Raw genomic sequence first — 21556 nt, forward strand, 5'->3', positions numbered from 1 at the left:
ATTGTGGGCTGGTGGCTAGAAAGTGCCAAGTTTGGGCCCATAGCATCCAAAATGAGTCCCATTGGGTTCACATCAGGCAAATTTGGTGGCCAAGACATCACTGTTACTTCACTACCACTCTCCACAAACAACTGTCCGCAATAATGCTCGTGTACTCAACTGTCATGGTGACTTTGATTATCACCACAGATCCCATGGAAACCAAAGTGAATGTCCCACATAGAGTAACACTGCATCTATCTGCCTGTGTTGCTGGTGCAGTGCATGTTTCGGAAAAGCTGTTGAAATTCAACGCGCAAGTCACTGAAGTGGCGTCAATTCGAAACACTTGCTCCCAGTGAACGGTCTACCCAGCAGGAGGCCCTAGTCAAACGACATTTACATTTTTAGTGCATGTTTCTAGCTGCCATTTTCCTTGATGAGGGCATATTCAAAATATGACCACCGACCTGGTATAACAAGAGATTTGATTCTTCTGTCCGGACAACATGTTTCTGTTGATCAACATTCCAGTCTCTATTACCCTTGCTCACTGCATCATAATTGATGATGTCATTGAGTCAACATTGGAACACAAAGAGTTATCTGCTGTGGAGCCTCATGTTCAGCAATGTGTGCTGAATGGTATGTTCTGAAACACTTGTGCCTATACCATTCTGCTTTAGATCTGTCACAGATTACTGCCAATCCTACTATACAGACTGGGCTAGGTTCTGAATTCCACATTCTATGATGAGCTGCAAATGTCCATAACCTTGTTGCGTACTCTTGGATTCATGAACCTTCAACCACTTTCCATGGATGCTCACTACAATATAAGGCAAAACATCTAACCAGATTCATTTTTCAATATGCTGTCTCCCAAGTGTCAGGTCATAACAACTGCTTTTTGTCAGTCACTTATGTCAGCAGTTTTTACTATTTGCTGGCCGTATCATCACTTGAATGATTCCCCATTCATTTCTGCTTATATTCTTTCCTTACCATGTCACATGCCCAGAATGCCACCAGTCTGGCATTCAGTCTCACAGTGGTCAGAGATCTTCTCAGATAGCCATGGACGAGATTTGGCCACTATTCTTATGAATAAGCAATCGGAATTTTTAGCTACAGAAACTGTAAAACCCAGGGCTCCCCTCCAGGAAATAGTTAAAGACTGCAACCCACACCCAAATGATGTCTGTGTTGTTATTGCTGGAGCTAATGATGTATATAAAAACGAGTAAAAAAATGCAGTCAGAGCATTGCGCCTAACGTAGGAAAGAATTGGACAACAAAAAACAATCATTGTTAGCATTCCACACAGACATGACTTAATAAAAAGTTCATGTGTAAATAGCAAAATAAGTTTCACAAACAGAAAGTTTCGGAAAATCTGTAAAGCATTCAAACATGTCAAGTTCTCAGACATTAGCTCTGACTGCCAAGGAAAACATGTACTTGCTAATGCATTATTAAGAGAAACATCCAAAAAATATGCAAACACCACGTCACCAATCACACTAATAGCACCCATGCCTAATGAAAGTGTACTATTGGAAGAAAAAGAAACAGCTGCATCAAAAAATTCCCTTGCAATTAATGAAGAAGCAGATAGGAAAACTTCACCTAGAAAATCACAAGAAACTAGCGGCGAATTATTACACAGTCAAAATTTGGATACCGCTATTCAAACAACAGCTCAACAAGGAAAGTCTACAAGATCACAACATACTCCCACTGCATCATATTCATCATTGGAGAGTCAGGTTTCTTCTGGGAGTACAGCTTCAAGCAGCAAGATCTCAACATCTCTGAGAAGATCGTCAAGAAAAACAAAAAAAGTGTCTGCTAATAACGAAGATTTTTTTGGTCGAGTCACATCTTTCGCAAGAGGACACAGCAGACATAAATCTTCCTCACATAGAACAATGTGACAACCTTTAACATATACTGTCACAATGTACAAGGACTGAGAAATAAAATAAGTGAACTTGAAATTCTTACGAATGATACTAATGTTTTGCCAGAAATGCACTTACTGTGTATTAGTGAAAACTGGCTAAAAGAGTCAGAATTACCTTATCAGTATATTCAAAACTTCAGATTAATCCACCACTATTCTAGGAAAAATTACAAAGGTGGGGGAACTTGTATATACATAAGAAATAGCATTAGCTGTGAACCTTTCCATCCCTGTGAAGTGTATTCCTTAGACAAAGACATTGAAATAGCTGGGGTAGTACTTGCCATCCTAAATATGTATATAATGTGTGTATATAGATCACCTAGTGGTAACTTTTCAGTCTTCCTCAGAAACTTTGCACTATTGCTAGAAAAAGCTTGTCACAACAACTCAAAAAATATAATAATATGTGGTGATCTCAACATTGATTTCCTTAAAGAATCTGCTCGAAAGTCCCAATTAGTAAATTTAATGTCATTCAACTTAAATATGAAAGTTGTATGTCTTAAGAGATTAAACAGGTTGCTACTAACACTGATTGCACTGTAAAAATTATAGATGTTGGTTTTTCAGATCACAGTGCACTAACAATATATTTTAATCCACCAATCAATGTACTTCCAACAGGAGAAACAGTTATTAAATGTAGAAGTTATAGTGATAGCTTCAGTCTGTAACCGCGTGACCGCTACGGTCGCAGGTTCGAATCCTGCCTCGGGCATGGATGTGTGTGATGTCCTTAGATCAGTTAGGTTTAAGTAGTTCTGAGTCCCATAATGCTCACAGCCATTTGAACCATTTTTTTATAGTGATAGCAACAAAAACAACTTTGTACTTAGCTTAGAGAAAGAAGACTGGCAAAGTGTATTTACTTCCTCAACAACAGATGAAAAATATGACAATTTTCTGCAGATATTTGAATATTACTTTAACTGCCATTTTCCAGAGAAAACAAAGACTATCACTAACAAAAAAATAGAATGCTAGGGTCACAAAAGGTATTAAAACTTCATCAGAAAAGATGAGGTTGCTGCACAGACTTAGAAAACTGGACAGTGGCAAATCCAAAGAGTTCAAGGTATACTATAAAAATTACAAAAACACATACAGGAGAGTTATCAAATGGGCTAAAAAAGCTCATAATGATAAAACAATTAGGTGCTCTTCCAACAAATGTAAGACCATCTGGGGTATAGTAAATGAACAGACTGGTAGAAAGTTAAGGACAGAGGATAAAATCACATTAAATATAGAAGGACAAGAGACTGAAAATGCACACAAAATTGCCAATAAATTTAACAGCTATTTTTCAGAAATTTCCACAAATATCCTAACCTACTCTTCAAATACTGTTCACTCTCCTCCCACAAATCTCCTAACTAACTCTCCAAACAGTGCACACTCTTGTCTCAAAAATAATACTCCTCTGAACTCTTTTTTCCTATCTCCTACACCATAAGAAATTGAAGATATTATTAAAAAAAAAAGAGTCAAAATGATTTATTCTGTAGGGCATGACCTGATGCCCTGCTTCTTACTTCATAAGTGTTCATATTACATCAGTGGACCCCTGTCAAATATCATAAATACCTCATTTCTAGAGGGAACATTTCCAAACCAACTAAAACTTGCTAAAATTATACCTCTCTACAAGAAGGGAGAGAAAACAGACATGACAAACTATAGGCCAATTGCTATACTATCTGCATTCTCAAAAAAAATTCATACCAAATGCCAGCTTCTTTCTGTATGCGGATGACACAAATAGAGGTGACACACTGCAAGATGCAGTTAATGAAACTACGGTATGTGTCATTTACAATCATGGTTTGAAGCAAATAGACTACTCATAAATTCTAACCCCCTTCAATGCAGTTATAGTTATTGGCAAAGATGACATTACGAACAGGTAGGACACCAAATTTCTTGGACTTACCATCAGTAACACACTAAATTGGAAACCACATATTGGGGCATTGTCACAAAAGCTTAGTAAAACCTGCTATCTATTACGATCATTAAAAGACACAGCCAGTGTAAATACCTTGAAGCTGGTGTACCATGCCCTGTTTGAGTCTGTCTTGAGCTATGGCCTAATTTTCTGGGGAAAGAGCTCTGATTCTCTCACAATTTTCAAGTTACAAAAACAAGTATTAAGAATAATGAAATGTAAAAAAAGAACTGAACACTGTAAACCACTATTTCAACAGCTAAAAATCCTGCAACTGCCATGCTTCTATATATTGGAACTAGCTTGTTTTACAGTACATCACTTGGACGCCCTCAACAGAAATGCAGACCGCCACACATGACACCAGAAACAAAACACAGTTACAAATTATAGCCCACAACACAAAATTATATGCAAATGGGGTTAAATGTATGGGCATTAAAATATACAACCACCTCCCAACAGACATAAAAACAAGCAAAAACCCAAAAATTATGAGAATTAAATTAAAGGAATTGCTACTGAATTTCTTGAAACAAGAATTTAATTACTTGCAATAAGCTGTTTATTCAGTTGTAGATGTTTCTACTTAGTAAGATAATTTCATTATTGTATCTTATCTGTATTCTGTCTGTATCTCATATATGTATTCTATTATGTGAATTATGTACCACAATATTTTAATTACTTGTAATAAGCTGTATATTCACTTGTAGACATTTCTACTTAGATAATTTAATTATTGTTTGTTACTCATATTCTGTCTGTATCTCTTATATGTATTCTGCTATGTGCAGTATGCACCACAGTCATCTCTCATCACACACCACCTTTTTTTATATTTTGTCTATATATCCTATATGTATTCTGCTATGTGAGTTATGTACCACTACTGTCATCTCTCGTCATATACCATCTTAACATAATTTTTCAAATTTAATTGTCCTATATCATGATGTGCTTTGCTGTACAAATTGTATGATCTACAGGATCAATAATAAATCAAATCAAATCAAATCATAATGTTTTGGCTTCTCAGTAACAGTAAGTTACATGTTCTCCACTATTCTACCAAACAGAATTCAATCCTCTCACCTAAAATTAACTACAATGTGCTTGCTTTGACACTTTATCTTGCAGTATTCAGATTGTGTCTCTCTGCTTTCTGCTGTTCCAAGTAGAATTCCCAGCCTCTTCCTTCACGATGTTTACTCACTGCTTCATATTATCTCGCCACACCCTGCTCTCATTATTCACTAGTTAACCACCAACATGCCCTACATGTACCCACAGCACAACACACTTTTAGCCTTTTTACTTATTTGACTGGTTGTCTCATAAACATCCATAAAAACAAACTGCTATAAATCATTTGGCTCCTTTTAACCCAACTGATACATTAGGTCCTCCCACATGAATTTCCCATTATATCTGTAATTGGAAATCACAAATATTACTTATAAGAAGGAAAACAACACTTTGCAGCTTATAACCAACAACTGTTTGCTGTTCACAAATAGTTTCAGAGTTCATGGATCCATATGTCTCCATAACAACTTCAGGTACTGCATAGGCTTCATAGCAGCTGATAATGGGTGTCCTGAGTAGTCCAGCTTCTTGTACACAAGCACATAGCTAAGCCTGCATTTTGGCTCCATGAAGCTGCTGCACAATACATGTGAGCCATTCTCTTTCACTGGGGATTATTCTCGAGCAAGATGTTATCCTCCCTACAGCTGAGGTAGGAGATTTCCCCCATACCCCTTTAACCAAAGGCTAACAGGTGATGACTTGACACATACCTTCTGAACAAGGCCTGTTTGTGTGGCGGAGTATGACCTAATTGGGATAAATGTTAACACTTACTCTGTTCAGTTTCCAAACAGCAGTTATTTTTGTAAAACATTCTTATGCCAAAAGTATGGTGCTAACTACATCTCTAGTTCAAGATGACCAAATGGCAAAGTTCTATGTAGATCACTGAAGTTGTTTAACAGGGCTGCTGACTGTACATGGATGCCATGACACATTTCAAAAGGTTTTTTTTTTTTTTTTTACCTGTAACCATCAAATACATACTGACCATGACTTCGTAATGTGCAGGTGATCCGCATGCTGTTTGTGGTGGTGGCAGAGTTCTTTGTGTGCTGGACACCACTGCACGTGCTCAACACATGGTATCTGTTCAATCCGGATGCAGTATATGCCTATGTGGGCCGCACGGGCATTTCACTGGTGCAGCTGGTGGCATATGTGAGCTGCTGCTGCCATCCCATCACATACTGCTTCATGAACCGACGTTTCCGCGCAGCCTTCCTTGGTGCTTTTCGCTGTCCCCGCCGCAGGTGAGCAAATTGAATTTGAGCACGCACTAGGCAAGAAGAGACAGGACATAATGTCTCAAACCCATCAACAATAATTCCAAGAGCATCAGAGTCTCAGTGCAGATCATGAGCAGCATTGAGTCAGTGCGTATCTCAAAGCAAACAATTGAGTCAGTGCGTATCTCAAAGCAAACATCAAGTCACACAACAGGGCACATTACAATAACATAAGCCACTTCATCAACTTCATTTCCTAGTGATCTGGTATGCTTGTTTGGCTGCATAAGTACTTTAATTGGCTTTTGTGCGCCAGATAGGTTTTACCAATAAATTGGATTGGTCACAGGCACTTAATTTCACGTTTTTAGCTCTTTTCAAGTATTCAAAAGTGACTCTACCCCCTCCCACAATGAATTTTCTGAAAGTGCTATGGTAACACTTAAATTTTGTGGTTCTAATCACACTACATGTAAACCAAAATTAATTTCAATAATTTGGCATAAGGTTAATTCCAGTCAACACATCACCTCTAGCCTGATTTGCTGCAAAATCTGGACATAACCTTACAATATTATCTAATGCTGAATCAAACAGTGGAAAATCTAGGATGGAATGTAACAATGTTACGTAAAGGAAAGTTGCTACTAACCATATAGCAGAGATGCTGAGTCGCAGACAGACACAACAAAAAGAGTGTCACAAGTAACAAATAAAGCTTTCAGCCATTAAGGCCTCCATCAACAATAGACAACACACACACACACACACACACACACACACACACACACACACACACACATGTAAACACAACTCACACACATGACTGCAGTCTCAGGCAACTGAAACCACACTCTCTCTGGTTTCAGTTGTCTGAGACTGCAGTCGTGTGTGAGTTGTGTTTGTGTGCGGGCACGCACGTGTGTGTGTGGGCACGCGTGTGCACATCTGTCGTCTACATCTACATCTACATTTGTACTCCGCAAGCCACCCAACGGTGTGTGGCGGAGGGCACTTTACGTGCCACTGTCATTACCTCCCTTTCCTGTTCCAGTCACGTATGGTTCGCGGGAAGAACGACTGTCTGAAAGCCTCCATGCGCGCTCTAATCTCTCTAATTTTACATTCGTGATCACCTCGGGAGGTATAAGTAGGGGGAAGCAATATATTCGATACCTCATCCAGAAACGCACCCTCTCGAAACCTGGCGAGCAAGCTACACTGCGATGCAGAGCGCCTCTCTTGCAGAGTCTGCCACTTGAGTTTGTTAAACATCTCCGTAACGCTATCACGGTTACCAAATAACCCTGTGACGAAACGCGCCGCTCTTCTTTGGATCTTCTCTATCTCCTCCGTCAACCCGATCTGGTACGGATCCCACACTGATGAGCAATACTCAAGTATACGTCGAACGAGTGTTTTGTAAGCCACCTCCTTTGTTGATGGACTACATTTTCTAAGGACTCTCCCAATGAATCTCAACCTGGTACCCGCCTTACCAACAATTAATTTTATATGATCATTCCACTTCAAATCGTTCCGCACGCATACTCCCAGATATTTTACAGAAGTAACTGCTACCAGTGTTTGTTCTGCTATCATATAATCATACAATAAAGGATCCTTCTTTCTATGTATTCGCAATACATTACATTTGTCTATGTTAAGGGTCAGTTGCCACTCCCTGCACCAAGTGCCTATCCGCTGCAGATCTTCCTGCATTTCGCTACAATTTCTATTGTTGATGAAGGTATTAATGGCCGAAATCTTTATTTGTGAAAGTTTTTTTGTTGTGTCTATCTACGACTCAGCATCTCTGCTAATGCTGAATCATTAGAGTGGTCTTACTTTCCCCCTTTTAGCCCAAACTTTTGTTCGCCATGAAATGTTCTTCAGCTCCTTTCACTAGTACATTAAACACAAATGTAATGTGTGTTGTTTCACTCACTTACACTCCCATAATGGATTGAGATTGTTCTCCTTCCAGAAACTTAACTGTTATTTTCTTTCTGAGATACCTAAAACTGTTATGATATTAGTATACATAGTAACCCTCTAGGTGTAATGAAATTTCTTTTACTGTGCTCATCCAGTATGTATTTAATAAACTAGAATGGTTCTTCATCATTACACAGGTTGATACTGAATATGTAAAACTAATAAAAGCATTGCTAATCCAGCATAAATGATGAGCTGAAACTGAAACTTACTTATTTCACAGAGAAGCTGCTAAAAATCTAAAAGCTTCCAGAGTCATTGAAAAGAAGTTGAAACATGCCTTACATCTGTTACTTAAAGAGGTTGTGGTGCCAGGCAAAGTCTCACTAGTGGCTGTGGTCACAACAGACATGCTCTTGGAATGCAAGACAAATTACATAATACATTTCTCTGAAGATAAACTGGAAAACTCTTACTGGTGGACATGGTTAACCCATGCACTACTACACTACTGAAAATAGGTTAAAGAAGAGTCATCAGCGCCACCTTGACCTATGACACAGCACTAAATTTGTCTCTATTCCAATACTAAAGATTAATGCCCTGTGGCTATGTAACTACATTCAGCAATATTCTCCAACTTCTAGTCTGGAAAATGTACAATGGAAACAGTCAACACATCACCTCTAGCCTGTTTTCCAGCAACTTACAAAGACAAAACAGGATAGAAACTCAAAGTCAATAAATAAAAAGTAAAAAAAAACCACACACTTGAAGTTTCCACAAAAATAAATGTAACTTCTTGGCTTCAATTGAAACTCACAAAGTCCTTCACTTATATTAAACACCACCTCGGGCCAGCTAATGGCTCAACACTCTCGCATTAGCCCTCTTTGTATCAAGCACATGTATGCTCATTAAAATGCAAAACTTGCCTAGAAAACCAAGAAATGGTGGAATAGTATTCCATGCCCACACACGAGAATACACTTTCAATACTTGTAGTCCATCAATATATGAAAATTACATCTGTTGATCACAAATAATCACTAAACTCCAACTTCATAAATCTTAAACGCTTTAAAACACCACATCTGCCCCATGGGGCACACAGCTTGCCTTTTACACTCATGAGGGCTTCCAGCAGTCTCCTAGCAGCTCCATGAAATTTTTTAACAATCAGGCATTTCAGCCAGTCAGCCACAGGAGCAGAATTCAGATGTTCTCACATGCCATTCCCTGCTCTCGCTAATCACACTTCTATGATAAGTGCTGATTCCTCTCAAGATTTTTCCGAAGTTTGTTTCAACAGATGCTGAAGGACATTTGCATTCATGAGAAGACCCTTAAGCCATCATAACAGTTTCCAACAACAAACCAATTCAACAGTGTATGAGAAAAAAGACCTAACATCTCCAGACTGACAAAACTCTTGTTCCACCAGATGCCAGAAACTGGCTCTAATTTCTTCAGCCACCAAGAGAAATGCCTCGTGGTGTGGCAGAGAATTAATTATTATAATGTCAGCATAAGTATGTCAAACTACGGTGCATAACATATTTTAAAAAAAAAAATCCTTCTGAGAGTGTTTCTTGTAGACCCAAAATAAAGGTTTGGGATTTATATTCCACATAACTCTGATATGTATAGTAAACATATCTTGATTTTATCAGAGCATAGACAGCTGATAGTAGTCTGCATTAAATTACAGACATGTTTTGTTTGTAGTATTAGATAAAAACAGTAGCTTAATACTGTAAGAGAAGGAGCAGTGAATATTTTTTTCAACATTTTTTCCCCTGATATACACAAACACATACATTGAAGTGAAAAAAGTCATGAGATACCTTCTAATATTGTGTCGGACCTTGTTTGCCCAGTTTAGTGCAATAACTTGATGTGGCCTGGACTCAACACATTGTTGGAAGACACCTGCAGGAATACTGGGGAATGCTGCCTCTACAGCCATCCATAATTGTGAAAAGAGTTGTCAGTGCAGGATTTTGTGCGCAAACTGACCTCTCAGTTATGTCCGATAAATGTTTGATGGGCTTTATGTCACGCAATCTGGGTGGTCAAACCATTTGCTCAAATTGTCCAGAATGTTCTTCAAACCAGTCGCGATCAATTATGACCTGCTGACATAGCCCATTGTCATCCATAAAAATTCCACCATTGTTTGGCTGCAAATGATCTGCAAGTAGCCAGACATCAGCTTTCATGGTGCCTTATTGACAAGCTGGGTTCCTGGCTTTGTGGAGTCTGCACCACACTTGAACACTACCATTAGCTCTTACCAGCTGAAATCAGGACTTAACAGACCCAGCCATGGTTTTCCAGTCATCTAGGCTCCAACACCTGTGATCTCGGGGTAGCGTCTTTTATTACTAATAAAAACATCCTCAGGCCCGCAGCAAGTTCTAAACTGCCACAGCTTAAATTTTGAATAATAATCAGTATTGTTGGCCAAAGACTTCCGGCATAAGAAATCACCCTTATTCTGCCAAAGAGAGAGGAGGAGCAGACAGAGGTTCAGGACACTCTCATGCCCTCGGAATGGGGAACTGCCCCTATGGGCAGAAGAATCAGCAATGATCAATGGTATGAGAATGCAGAAGACAATGGAAACCACTGCATTAAAGGCACATAATACATATCCACTGTAAATATAACCTATAACTGGAAATGTGTCATGATGATCTCTCCATTGGAAAAAGATTACAGACTAGCGTCCATCGGATGTCTGGGAGGGTCCTGCCAAGGGGGAGATGACAATGAGAGAAAAATCAAATAACCAATGAAAGGAAAACATTCTATGAGCTGGGGTGTGGAATGTCAGAAGCTAGGAAGCTAGAAAATCTGAAAAGGGAAATGCAAAGGCTGGCTCTAGATATAGTGCGGGATCAGTGAAATGAAATGGAAGAAGACAAAGATTTCTGGTCAGATGCGTATAGAGTAATATCAACAGTAGCAGAAAATGGTATAATGGAAGTAGGATTCATTATGAGTAGGAAGGTCACACAGAGAGTTGCAATGAGCAGTTCAGTGATAGAGCTGTTCTCATCAGAATCAACAGCAAACCAACACCAATAACAACAGTTCAGGTGTACATGCCGATGTTGCAAGCTGAAGATGAAGGAATAGGGAAAGTATATGAGGATATTGAACAAATAATACAGTATGTAAAGTGAAATGAAAATCTAATACTCATGGGGGACTGGAATGTGTTTTTAGGGGAAGAAGTAGAAGAAAGGGTTATGGGAGAATATGGGTTTGGTACTAGTAATGAGAGAAGAGAAAGACTAATTGAGTTCTGTAATAAATTTCAGCTGCTAATAGTGAATACTCTGTTCAAGGATCACAAGAGGAGGAGGTATATTTGAAAAAGACCAGGAGATGTAGGAAGATTTCAGTTAGATTACATCATGGTCAGACAGAGATTCCAAAATCAAATACTGGATTGTAAGGCACTTCCACGAACAGATATAGACTCAGATCACAATATAGTAGTGATGAAGAGTAGGCCAAGTTTACGACACTAATCAGGAAGAGTCAATGCACAGGCAAGTGGGATAGGGAAGTACTAAGGAAAGATGAGATACACTTCAAGTTCTTTAAGGCTATAGATACTGCTTTAAGAAATAGCTAAGTAGACAGTACAGTCAAAGATAGTTATGATGCCACATTGTAGGTGCACTCTCTCGTAAGTTGACACTATGAGAGAAGGATAACTACGCCGACCACAGCGCCCTGTGGCTGATGCTGTGGTGCTCAGGGAGTGCCGTCTTGATTTTCAGCCCATTTTCATCAAGGGAAATGGCCTTGAAATATCGCTTCTACTACCGAGTGGGCTAGCTTGCTATTGAGACTTTGTATTAGTTATGTTCAGTTACAGTTTGGCCAGCAACAAGTATTTGTTAGTTTTGAGATTATACAGAACACTCATCCTAACTTCACAGGATTAGACATGGACTACGGCTTCACACCTACATGCTCATCCTAGACAAATTTATGTATGCATTTGATATTTACTTGTGTTCTTCACTCTATTAGAAGTGTTAAAGTTACCTGCAGTACCGAAGTCCTTCACCTCTCCTGCTCCTGCTCACTTCCTTCACTCTCGGCCTATATTACAGAAGCAGTTCACAGGAGCAGATCCATGCACTGCCTATTCAGGCAAAATATAAAAGAATAAATGTCTCTAAAAAGGGCACTCACAGAAGTTGTAAAGAAAAATTTAGGTACAAAAAAAGTAACTGCAAAGAAACCATGGGTAACAGGAGAAATACTTCAGCTGATCAATAAATCAAGGAAGTACAAAAATGTTCAGAGAAATTCAGGTATACAGAAATACAAGCTGCTTAGGAATAAAATAAATAGGAAGTGTAGAAAAGACAAGACAAAATAGCTTCATGATTCAGCATATAGGAAAGTCAAACAACCTTTGCTGAAATTAAAAGCAAGTGTGGTAACAGTAAGAGTGCAGTGGGAATTCCCCTGTTAAATGCAGAGAAGAGAGCAGATAGGTGGAGAGAGTACACTGAAGGCCTCTATGAGGGGGAAGACTTTTCTGATGTGGTAGAAGAAACAGGAGTCGATACAGAAGGGATAGGGGATACAGTATTAAAATGAGAGTTTAAAAGAGCTTTGGAAGACTTAAGATCAAATAAGGCAGAAAAGATAGATAACATATTGTACGAATTTCCAAAATCAGTGGGGAAAATGCCAATAAAATGACTATTCATGTTGATTTGTAGAATACATCGGTCTGGTGATATACCATCTGTCTCTCAGAAAAATATCATTCACACAATTCTGAAGACTGCAAGACCTGACAAATGTGAGAATTAGTGCACAATTAACTTAACAGCTCATGCTTCCAAGCTGCTAACAAAAGTAATATACAGAATGATGGCAAAGAAAACTGAGGATGTGTTAGATGATGATCAGTTTGGTTTTAGAGAATGTAAAGCTATCACAGAGGCGATTCTGATGTTGTGGTTGATAATGGACTACAGAATAATCAACACACATTCATAGGACTTGTCAGCCTGGAAAAAGAATTTAACAATGTCAAATGTTGCAACATGTTTGAAATTCTAAGGAAAATAGGGGTAAGCTACAGGGAGAGATGGATAACATACAACGTGTACAAGAGCCAAGAGGGAATATAGGAGTGGAAAACCAAGAATGAAGCTTGGATTAAAAAAGATGTAATAAAGGGATGTAGTCTTTCACCCATACTGTTCAATCTATACATTGAAGAAGCAATGATGGAAATAAAAGAAAGGTTCAGGGGTGGAATTAAAATTCAAGGTGAAAGGATATCAATTATATAATTTGCGGATGACACTGCTATCCTCAGTGACAGTGAAGATGAATTACATGATCTGCTGAATGGAATGAATATTCTAATGAGTACAGAATATGGACTGAGAGTAAATCAAAGAAAAATGAAAGTAATGAGAGGTAGCAGGATTGGTGGTCGTGAAGTAGATAAAATTAAGGAATTCTACTATCTAGAGAGCAAAATAGCCATGATGGACAGAGCAAGGATGACATCAAAAGCAGACTAGTACTGGAAAAAAGACCATTCCTGGCCAAGAGAAGTCTACTTGTATAAAGTATCAAACATAGGCCTTAATTTGAGGAAGAAACTTCTGAGAATGTACATTTGGAGCGCAGCTTTGTATCATAGTGAAGCATGGATTGTGGGAAAACCAGAATAAAAATGAATCAAAGCATTTGAGATGTGGTACTACAGACAAAGGTCGAAAATTAGGTGGACTAATAAGGTAAGGAATGAGAAGGTTCCGCACAGAAAAGAAACATGTAGAAAACGAGAAGATAGAATAGGATCACAGGACATCTGTTAAGATACCAGGGAACAACATCCATGGTACTGGAGGGAGCTGTAGAGGATAAAAACTGTAGAGGAAGAAAGAGATTGGAATGCATTCAGCAAATAATTGAGGATGTAAGTTGCAAATGCTACTTGAGATGAAGAGGTTGGCACAGCAGATGAATTTGTGGCAGGCTGCAAAAAAACAGTCAGAAGACTTGTGACTCAAAAAAAAGGCCAACCTATGAGGCCACCAGCCCAGGAGAGGTGCCGCAAGATGTTTTGTGCTGTTAGCAAAGGCACTCGCATGAGCTGTCTGCTGACATAGCCCATGAATGCCAAATTTCACTGCATTGCCCTCATGGGTATGTTCACTGTACTTTGCATGTTGATTTCTGTGGTCATTTCGTGCAGTGTTGCTTGTCTGTTAGCACTGACATCTCTATGCAAACACTGCTGCTCTCAGTCGTTATGTGAAGGTCATCAGCCACTGTGTTGTCCATGGTGAGAGGTAATGCCTGGAAGTTGATCTTCTTGACACTGTGGATCTTGGAATATCAAACTCCCAAACGATTTCCAAATGGAATACCCCATGCCTCCAGCTCCAACTACCATTCTGCACTCAAACTCTGTAAATTCCCGTTTTGCAGCCATAATCTTGTCAAAAACCTTCTTACATGAATCACCTGAGTACAAACAATAGATCCACCAATGCCATGCCTTTTATACCTTGCCTGTGCAATATGACCACCATCTATATATGTACATATCACTATCCCAGGACTTTTGTCACCTTAGTTTATAAAGAATACTATAAATATAAGCTTTTGGACTAAGTCCTTCCTTAGAAGTAAAAGTTTCACACATTCACACAACAACAGCTCACACACACATAGCTATTGTCTCCAGCCACTAGGGTGTGACTGCGACTGCATTTAATGTGAGCAGTGCTTAACAAGGACAGGATAGCTGGCCAGACATTTATTTCTCCTCCACTAATTGGATTTTGAAGAGAGAAATGTATTGAATTTGTCTCTTTAATATCAAGCAAAGTCCAAGGTGGAATATCAACTATGATGAAAAGGTTAGACTGCTACTCTCTGTAAAGATGTCATGCTGAGATGCTGACAGTCACAACAGAAAGACTGTTATACACAAAGCTTTTGGCCAAAGGCCTTCCTCAGGAAAGGAAAAAGCACACAAGCAAGTACACCTCACACACACATGATTACTATCTCTGGCCAGTCCAACCAGACTGCACCTGAAACATGTTGAATTGGACCATCAACTTGGAGAGCAACACATTTCGGTTACGTTCTGGTCAGAGTGTCCAGAGATAGGAGTCGTGTGTGTGAGGAGTGCTTGCTTGTTTGAATGTGTGCGTGTTATTTTTCTTTTTCTGATGAAAAGTTTGACTGAAAGCTTAGTGTATAACAGTATTTTTGTTGTGACTGCTGCAATTCAATGTGTTCTCTTTGAGATCTACCATACTAGCAACAGAAATTAACCAGCCCCCTTTCAAAAGGTGGAGTTAATACCTACATCTCTGTAATTAAAATAACTATGCCCAATGTCTACATAAAAAATAATTACATCTTAAATAATTACAGACATACTTGATGTACACAGCTTAGACTCAGCCTGCATACATCAATGATACAGGTTCCTTTAGAGTCCATGATGATAGTGGGAAATTTGGAATTGAAAAAGGAGTCAGGCAAGCAGATACCTAGACTGAAGCAAAAGAAAATGAAGTACTTATTTATGGAGTATTACAAAAAATGTTCACTAGCGAAGGTAATTTGTCTCACTGGAGACTCTTGAGAAATAGGCAAATTCTCAAGAATCTTACAAAGCAGCTTGAGATGTGTTGAATTGTGCTGCACTCTCTTTGGGTAATTCATATCAATGCACAGTTAGTGTAAAAATTATGAGTAGTTGTAGTTGATTAAGCTATACCTTTACTAGGCACTGCTTTCTCAAATATGACTGAAATTTGTAACACATAACAATGCATAGAACACACATTTAAAAATCACACTTGCTCTATCTCATTGTTGCTCACATTCATCCTCACAGTCATACTATTACTCAAGCAGTAAACATGCTCATTGTTTTAAAACCACCTTCATATGTTGAGAAAATAACAGACAACTAAAATAACAACTCCTAGATATAATGGCAGACGGAAAAAAATGAGCCAGCCACCTCAATAACACATTAAAGCTTCTTCCAGAGGCCTAGAGAAAAATATTACCAGTGGATACCTTGAAACTGGTACATTCAGTTAATGAACAACTCCAAAATTATGTACAAGGGAAAAACAAAGTATTTGTGAACAATATTTCTTTTTTTCAGTTTTCTGTGTCTATTTTCATGAATAAATCACAATCTCGAAATTTTCAGCCTTCACTCGATGTCAGTAACATTGTAGTATCCAGAACGAATTTCCCTTTGCAGCAGAGTGTATACTGATTTGAAACTTCCTGGCAGATCAAAATTGTGTGCCAGACCAAGACTCAAAACTTAGGTTCTTTGCCTTTCACAGCCAAATGCTGTAATGACTGAGCTATCTATGTACAATTTGTGACCCACTCACAGCTTTATTTCTGCCAGTACCACATGAGGCACTGGCAGAAGTAAAACTGTGATGGGAAGTTGTGAGTCATGCTTGGATAGCTCAGTTGGTAGAGTATCTTCCCATGAAAGACAAAGGCCCCAGGTTCAAGTCCTGACCCCGCACACAGTTCCAGTCTGCCAGGATGTTTCATTGTCATAATGATTGCTCATCACAAAACCTTCAATGTCAAAGTGCCTTGATACCTTAACACTTTTAAGGTTCCTGAGAAGTTTAGCTGATGTTAACAGAAGCATCTGACCACAGGAGGTACCAAAAGAGAGAAAACCTGAAGTGTTCTAATACATGTTACACATCTAAATTGAATGACTGCTTATAGTTTTATTTTGACAATATTAGAAAAGGATAGATTGCTATTCACCATATGGAAGAGATGCTGAGTTGCAGACAGACACAACAACAACAACAAAAAAACTACTAAACATGAAAGCTTTCAGACAGAAGGTCTTCTGAAATAGACAACATACACACACACATTCACGCAAATACAGCTCACACACACACACACATGACCACTGTCTCTGGCTTCCGAGGCTTTTTTTTATAAGATGCAATGTTTAATATTTTAATTATTTTGCCTACATGTGTAAAAATAAATATTACAGAATATGTGGTGCATATTCTTGTTAACACAATGATTTGTCTCCTAAACAAACTCCAAAGCTACAATATCTAGATATTTAAATACTTCCTACACTCAGTGTACATGAGGACAGGCCAGACTTAGGTCAGTAAGTATACGTAACTAAGTGAGTAATCATATCAGGTTACTGCATGGGAAACTGACTGAATACATAAAACAATACTTATGACAGCACAGTAAAAATGGCATTATCCCAAAAATGCACAGACAAATACATTTCACCCCAGGAAAATGAGTAATATACTGTCATTATTAATCATACATACACTAGTAAATTACAAAGAAAATGAGCCACAAGCTGATGCCAAATTGACTTCGAATATTTCATGCCTTTTCAAATAGCAAAGAATATGGATTGTATTTCAGCTATCTAAATTAGTGTACCAGGAACAAATACAAAATTCCACTTCATTTTCTGGGATATACATGAAATAGTCCCAGGCCCAAGATTTCCTCTTTGTCACCCTCAACATGCACTATAAGTGATGCATACTTTATACCAAATAAATGACATAGTTCAAATGAAATGACTGATTTTTTTCTCATTACATTGCAGGTCTACCAGATTGCACATGTACGATACTCTGTGAATAGCAGGCCACAGCTCCATTTATGATTCAGCCTATTGGCCCTTCCACAAGATTCCAAGCCTTTTGTTTTCCTGGGACTCCCATCAGTTATGCCAGATTGTAAGATCAGAAGTGTGCTAAAATTCCTGAGAGTCTCACGAGGCATGTCTTATGAGAAATGCATCTATATGTTCTCGAGTTCCTCAAGATGTACTTTCTCATTTCGCATCCCTACTGCTCACTATTCATGTCTGCAACAAAAATACATTCACTATCTTACTATACCTGAATCCAAACAGTAGACAAGTTTAGGCTCATTCTGTGAATGTGGCTGACACACTTTGATAACTACTGAGTCTCCATTTCCTGGCTGAATGGACCTACTGGTTTGAAGACTGACATAAATACAAACCACAAGTGTGATCACATAAGTTATTTAGCTAATTACTCTCTAAAAAAAACAGTGCATTTGTTGTGTGTAGTCACAATTTCTGATGATGATTATTGACAAATAGCACATAAAAAAGCAAGGACTGTCACTCACAGAACAAACATTTTTTTGTCAGGTCTCAGGAATCACTACACTGTTATCCCTGTCACCCCCACCCCTTCCACCCACCAACTCCTGCAAGGCCCATCTCCATTTCTGACACTGATTCAATCTTCACAGATGATTTCTTAGGTTATTGGTGCTGAAGCTATCTACTGATTCTGCATGTGTGACCTTATGCTTGTTGAATTTTAAGCTCTGCTCTATTCACTCATGGCATTCCTTTTGCTTCTAGTTCAACTTATTCTTATATTTTGACTTCATTACTTTATCCATGTTTTTTGTCATTTTTAATGTATTTTACTGTGTATAACCTCTGCATAACAAATATTCTGTACATATGCTCAGGCTGGTTTATTAATTATATTTGGAAATCATGCATACGTTGAGCTGCAAATAATTCTTTGCTCTACCAAAATGCTAATCAAGAAGGCATGCTCCCACCAGATGATATTAAGCACACAGACATGCAAGACCAAACGCAAAGATGCATTCTATAAGCTATTATCAGAATATTAATGACAGGTGGCTAACTTATAATGCAGGCAAGAGTGACATAATTTTGTTACATCTCCAACTCTTCCAGTAATGGCAAGAAAATAATTTTAACCCTTGAGCGGGTGTGCCATTTCTCAAAACATGACTGGATGTGCGGCGCACTTTATACACATTTAGAGGATAGCTGTCTTTATGTTACCTAGATAAACACATGCGAACAAAACTCCTATGGTTTAATCTTATTTTAATTAAATAATGATAAAATAAACTAGCATTATAAGAGCTAAAACACTGTTTAATTAAACAATAATAAAATAAACCTTCATTGGATCTCTCTGTTGCCACACACAACTGTTACCCCACAGTAATGACCCACTTACATTAAACAGCACAATTGTGTCAGATCCCTGCCAACTACTTGTTTGATTACTAATTATGTCATAGATAACTGCCCCATTGAGAGGACTGTCCTGCTAGCTGAAAATGTAGATCATTTTCTTGCAGTGATCTTGAATTTTTCTCACCTATCTTGCTGTTTGTTATATTACTGCTGCTCTGTTGGCCTTATGACAACACAACTTATTACTGTGTTAGCTGAAGCAATAATGAAGGAATAGGTATGGGCTCACTATTTTAAAACAAAAATGCACTGGTACAAAACAATGTTATTTGTGACTGGTGCACTTTATACATAGGCATGCCCACTCCACAGATAAAGAAGTTTTTCACACCAGTATGCAATTACTCTACAACAAATAATTGGAAACCTTACAGATCTTAGATCCAGTAGCCAGGCATCATGGCTGAACAATTACTGAAGGTTTATCAATGAGGTTTGCCTCTAAGCTATAGATACTGTATATAGAGTCATGTGAATAGAGAGGCACCAGCAATTTCTGTCTCTGACCTAGTTTAATTTCAATATCTGTTTACAGATTATTAACAATCTTGAAACCCTTATACCTGTACCAGAAATCTTACTGAAATGACTTTAATGCAGCTGTACCATAGCTCAATTTCTGAAGCTCAATACAGCCAGAATTCTCTTTAAGAAATATTGGACAATAATGCAACCTAGAACAATGTCACTATGCCACTTTTTCCAAGAGCAGGTTTATTATTAAATGCATATCTGACACATCTCCAACTGTGTACAGGAGGAGCACACTGTGCCGCTGGTGGGAGTCATCAAATTCTCCTGGACACTCACCTTGCCAGACACCCACAGCGCGAATTCGGAAGCAAGTCTCATGCTCAGGTAAGATCACTTCCCAAAGCAGACAGCACTGCATAGGTGAATGGTAGAGAAGGTATTATCGAGATGTATGTTCCGTTCAGAGCAGAATTTGTTTCTGTATAATAAGTAAATACCAATGGTGGTTCACGTGAAAGTGCACTGCTAGGTTACAAAGAACTAGTGAAGAGCAAATAAAATGACTGGTGATAGGGCAATAGAAAGATGAAGTGCATCAGGTGATGACCAGCACGTGGCATTATTCTATCACTTCTGTCTGTCATAGGCTCTTCAGAGTTCACACAGAACATTAAGTGTCATTTTTCAAGTGATTTTCAATTGTTGTGTTCATTAAGCATGACATAAAGTAAACAAAATAAATATTATATGAATAACTATGAGAAAAAGCATCCCATGTATGAAAATTTTAAATAAATGCACCAGAGGCAGAAACCAAGAACTCTCACAAGTGTTCCCTTGCACTCCCTGTTGCATCTATAATGCACAGTACAGGAAAGTAAGGTGACCATCCGTCCAATTTTTTTTTTTCGGGACAGTCCCGATTTTTGTGTGTCTGTCCCGAATTTTTTCAAAGTTTAATTCAGGACACCTGTTTGTCCTGAAATTAACAATTGTGACCCAATTTGTCCCGAATTAGACATTCATTTCACCTGTATCGGTATATTTTATTATTAGTTTTAGTTATGGTGGGAAATTGTTTGACAAGAGAGTACATGAACAATATATGGACAAGTGACAAAACACAGTTGGCGGTAGAAACCATGAAACCAGTGCTAGTAAGTAGAATAAATTATGATGAAACTTGTGTTGAGTTTTTTCATATGTTGTTGAAAAATACAGACTTGATAAAGAAAATTCACAGCACTGATAAATACAGTTGCCGTGATCACATTCATTCATCTTAGAAGGTATTAATAAAATGTAAATGTGCTTTTCTGTGTAACAAATTTAATTGATATTTTGTATTTATTACATTTAATTGAAACCTTCTTCTCATATAATAAATAAGTATAGCCTTTGTTGCAAAATTTTAATGTGTCCCGATTTTGAGTCTAGAAAATATGGTCACCTTACAGGAAAGAGACAGAGAGCAATCAGGCAATGCCAAAATGTTTCTCTAACTCACTCTGTGCAGAATGCAGCACATACTCACCTCATGTCTTCAGCATCATAATGTACAATTACTATAAATGAATAATACACAGAATACTATGAGCAACATACAGTGTGGAGCACGGTAAATTGCTGATTTGGGAATGAAATAAAAAAATAATGAACACTTAGAAACTTACATTTTTATTTTTCTCGTTGTTGTTGTGGTCTTCAGTCCTGACACTGGTTTGATGCAGCTCTCCATGCTACTCTATCCTGTGCAAGCTTCTTCATCTCCCAGTACCTATTGCAAC

At 38.2% G+C, this 21556-nt stretch overlaps 1 protein-coding gene across 1 annotated transcript in view; it reads left to right on the forward strand.

Moving 5' to 3' along the window:
• Positions 1-21556, forward strand: part of LOC126175495 (cholecystokinin receptor-like) — a 1200755-nt gene that overhangs the window by 1171943 nt on the left and 7256 nt on the right. Inside the window, exons 8-9 of the mRNA XM_049922316.1 lie at positions 6000-6241; positions 20053-20153. Of these exons, the coding sequence (XP_049778273.1) occupies positions 6000-6241; positions 20053-20153 (343 nt within the window). The remainder of the gene's footprint in view (positions 1-5999; positions 6242-20052; positions 20154-21556) is intronic.

The sequence above is a fragment of the Schistocerca cancellata genome, chromosome 3, assembly GCF_023864275.1.
Source record: "Schistocerca cancellata isolate TAMUIC-IGC-003103 chromosome 3, iqSchCanc2.1, whole genome shotgun sequence".
NCBI lineage: Eukaryota > Metazoa > Arthropoda > Insecta > Orthoptera > Acrididae > Schistocerca > Schistocerca cancellata.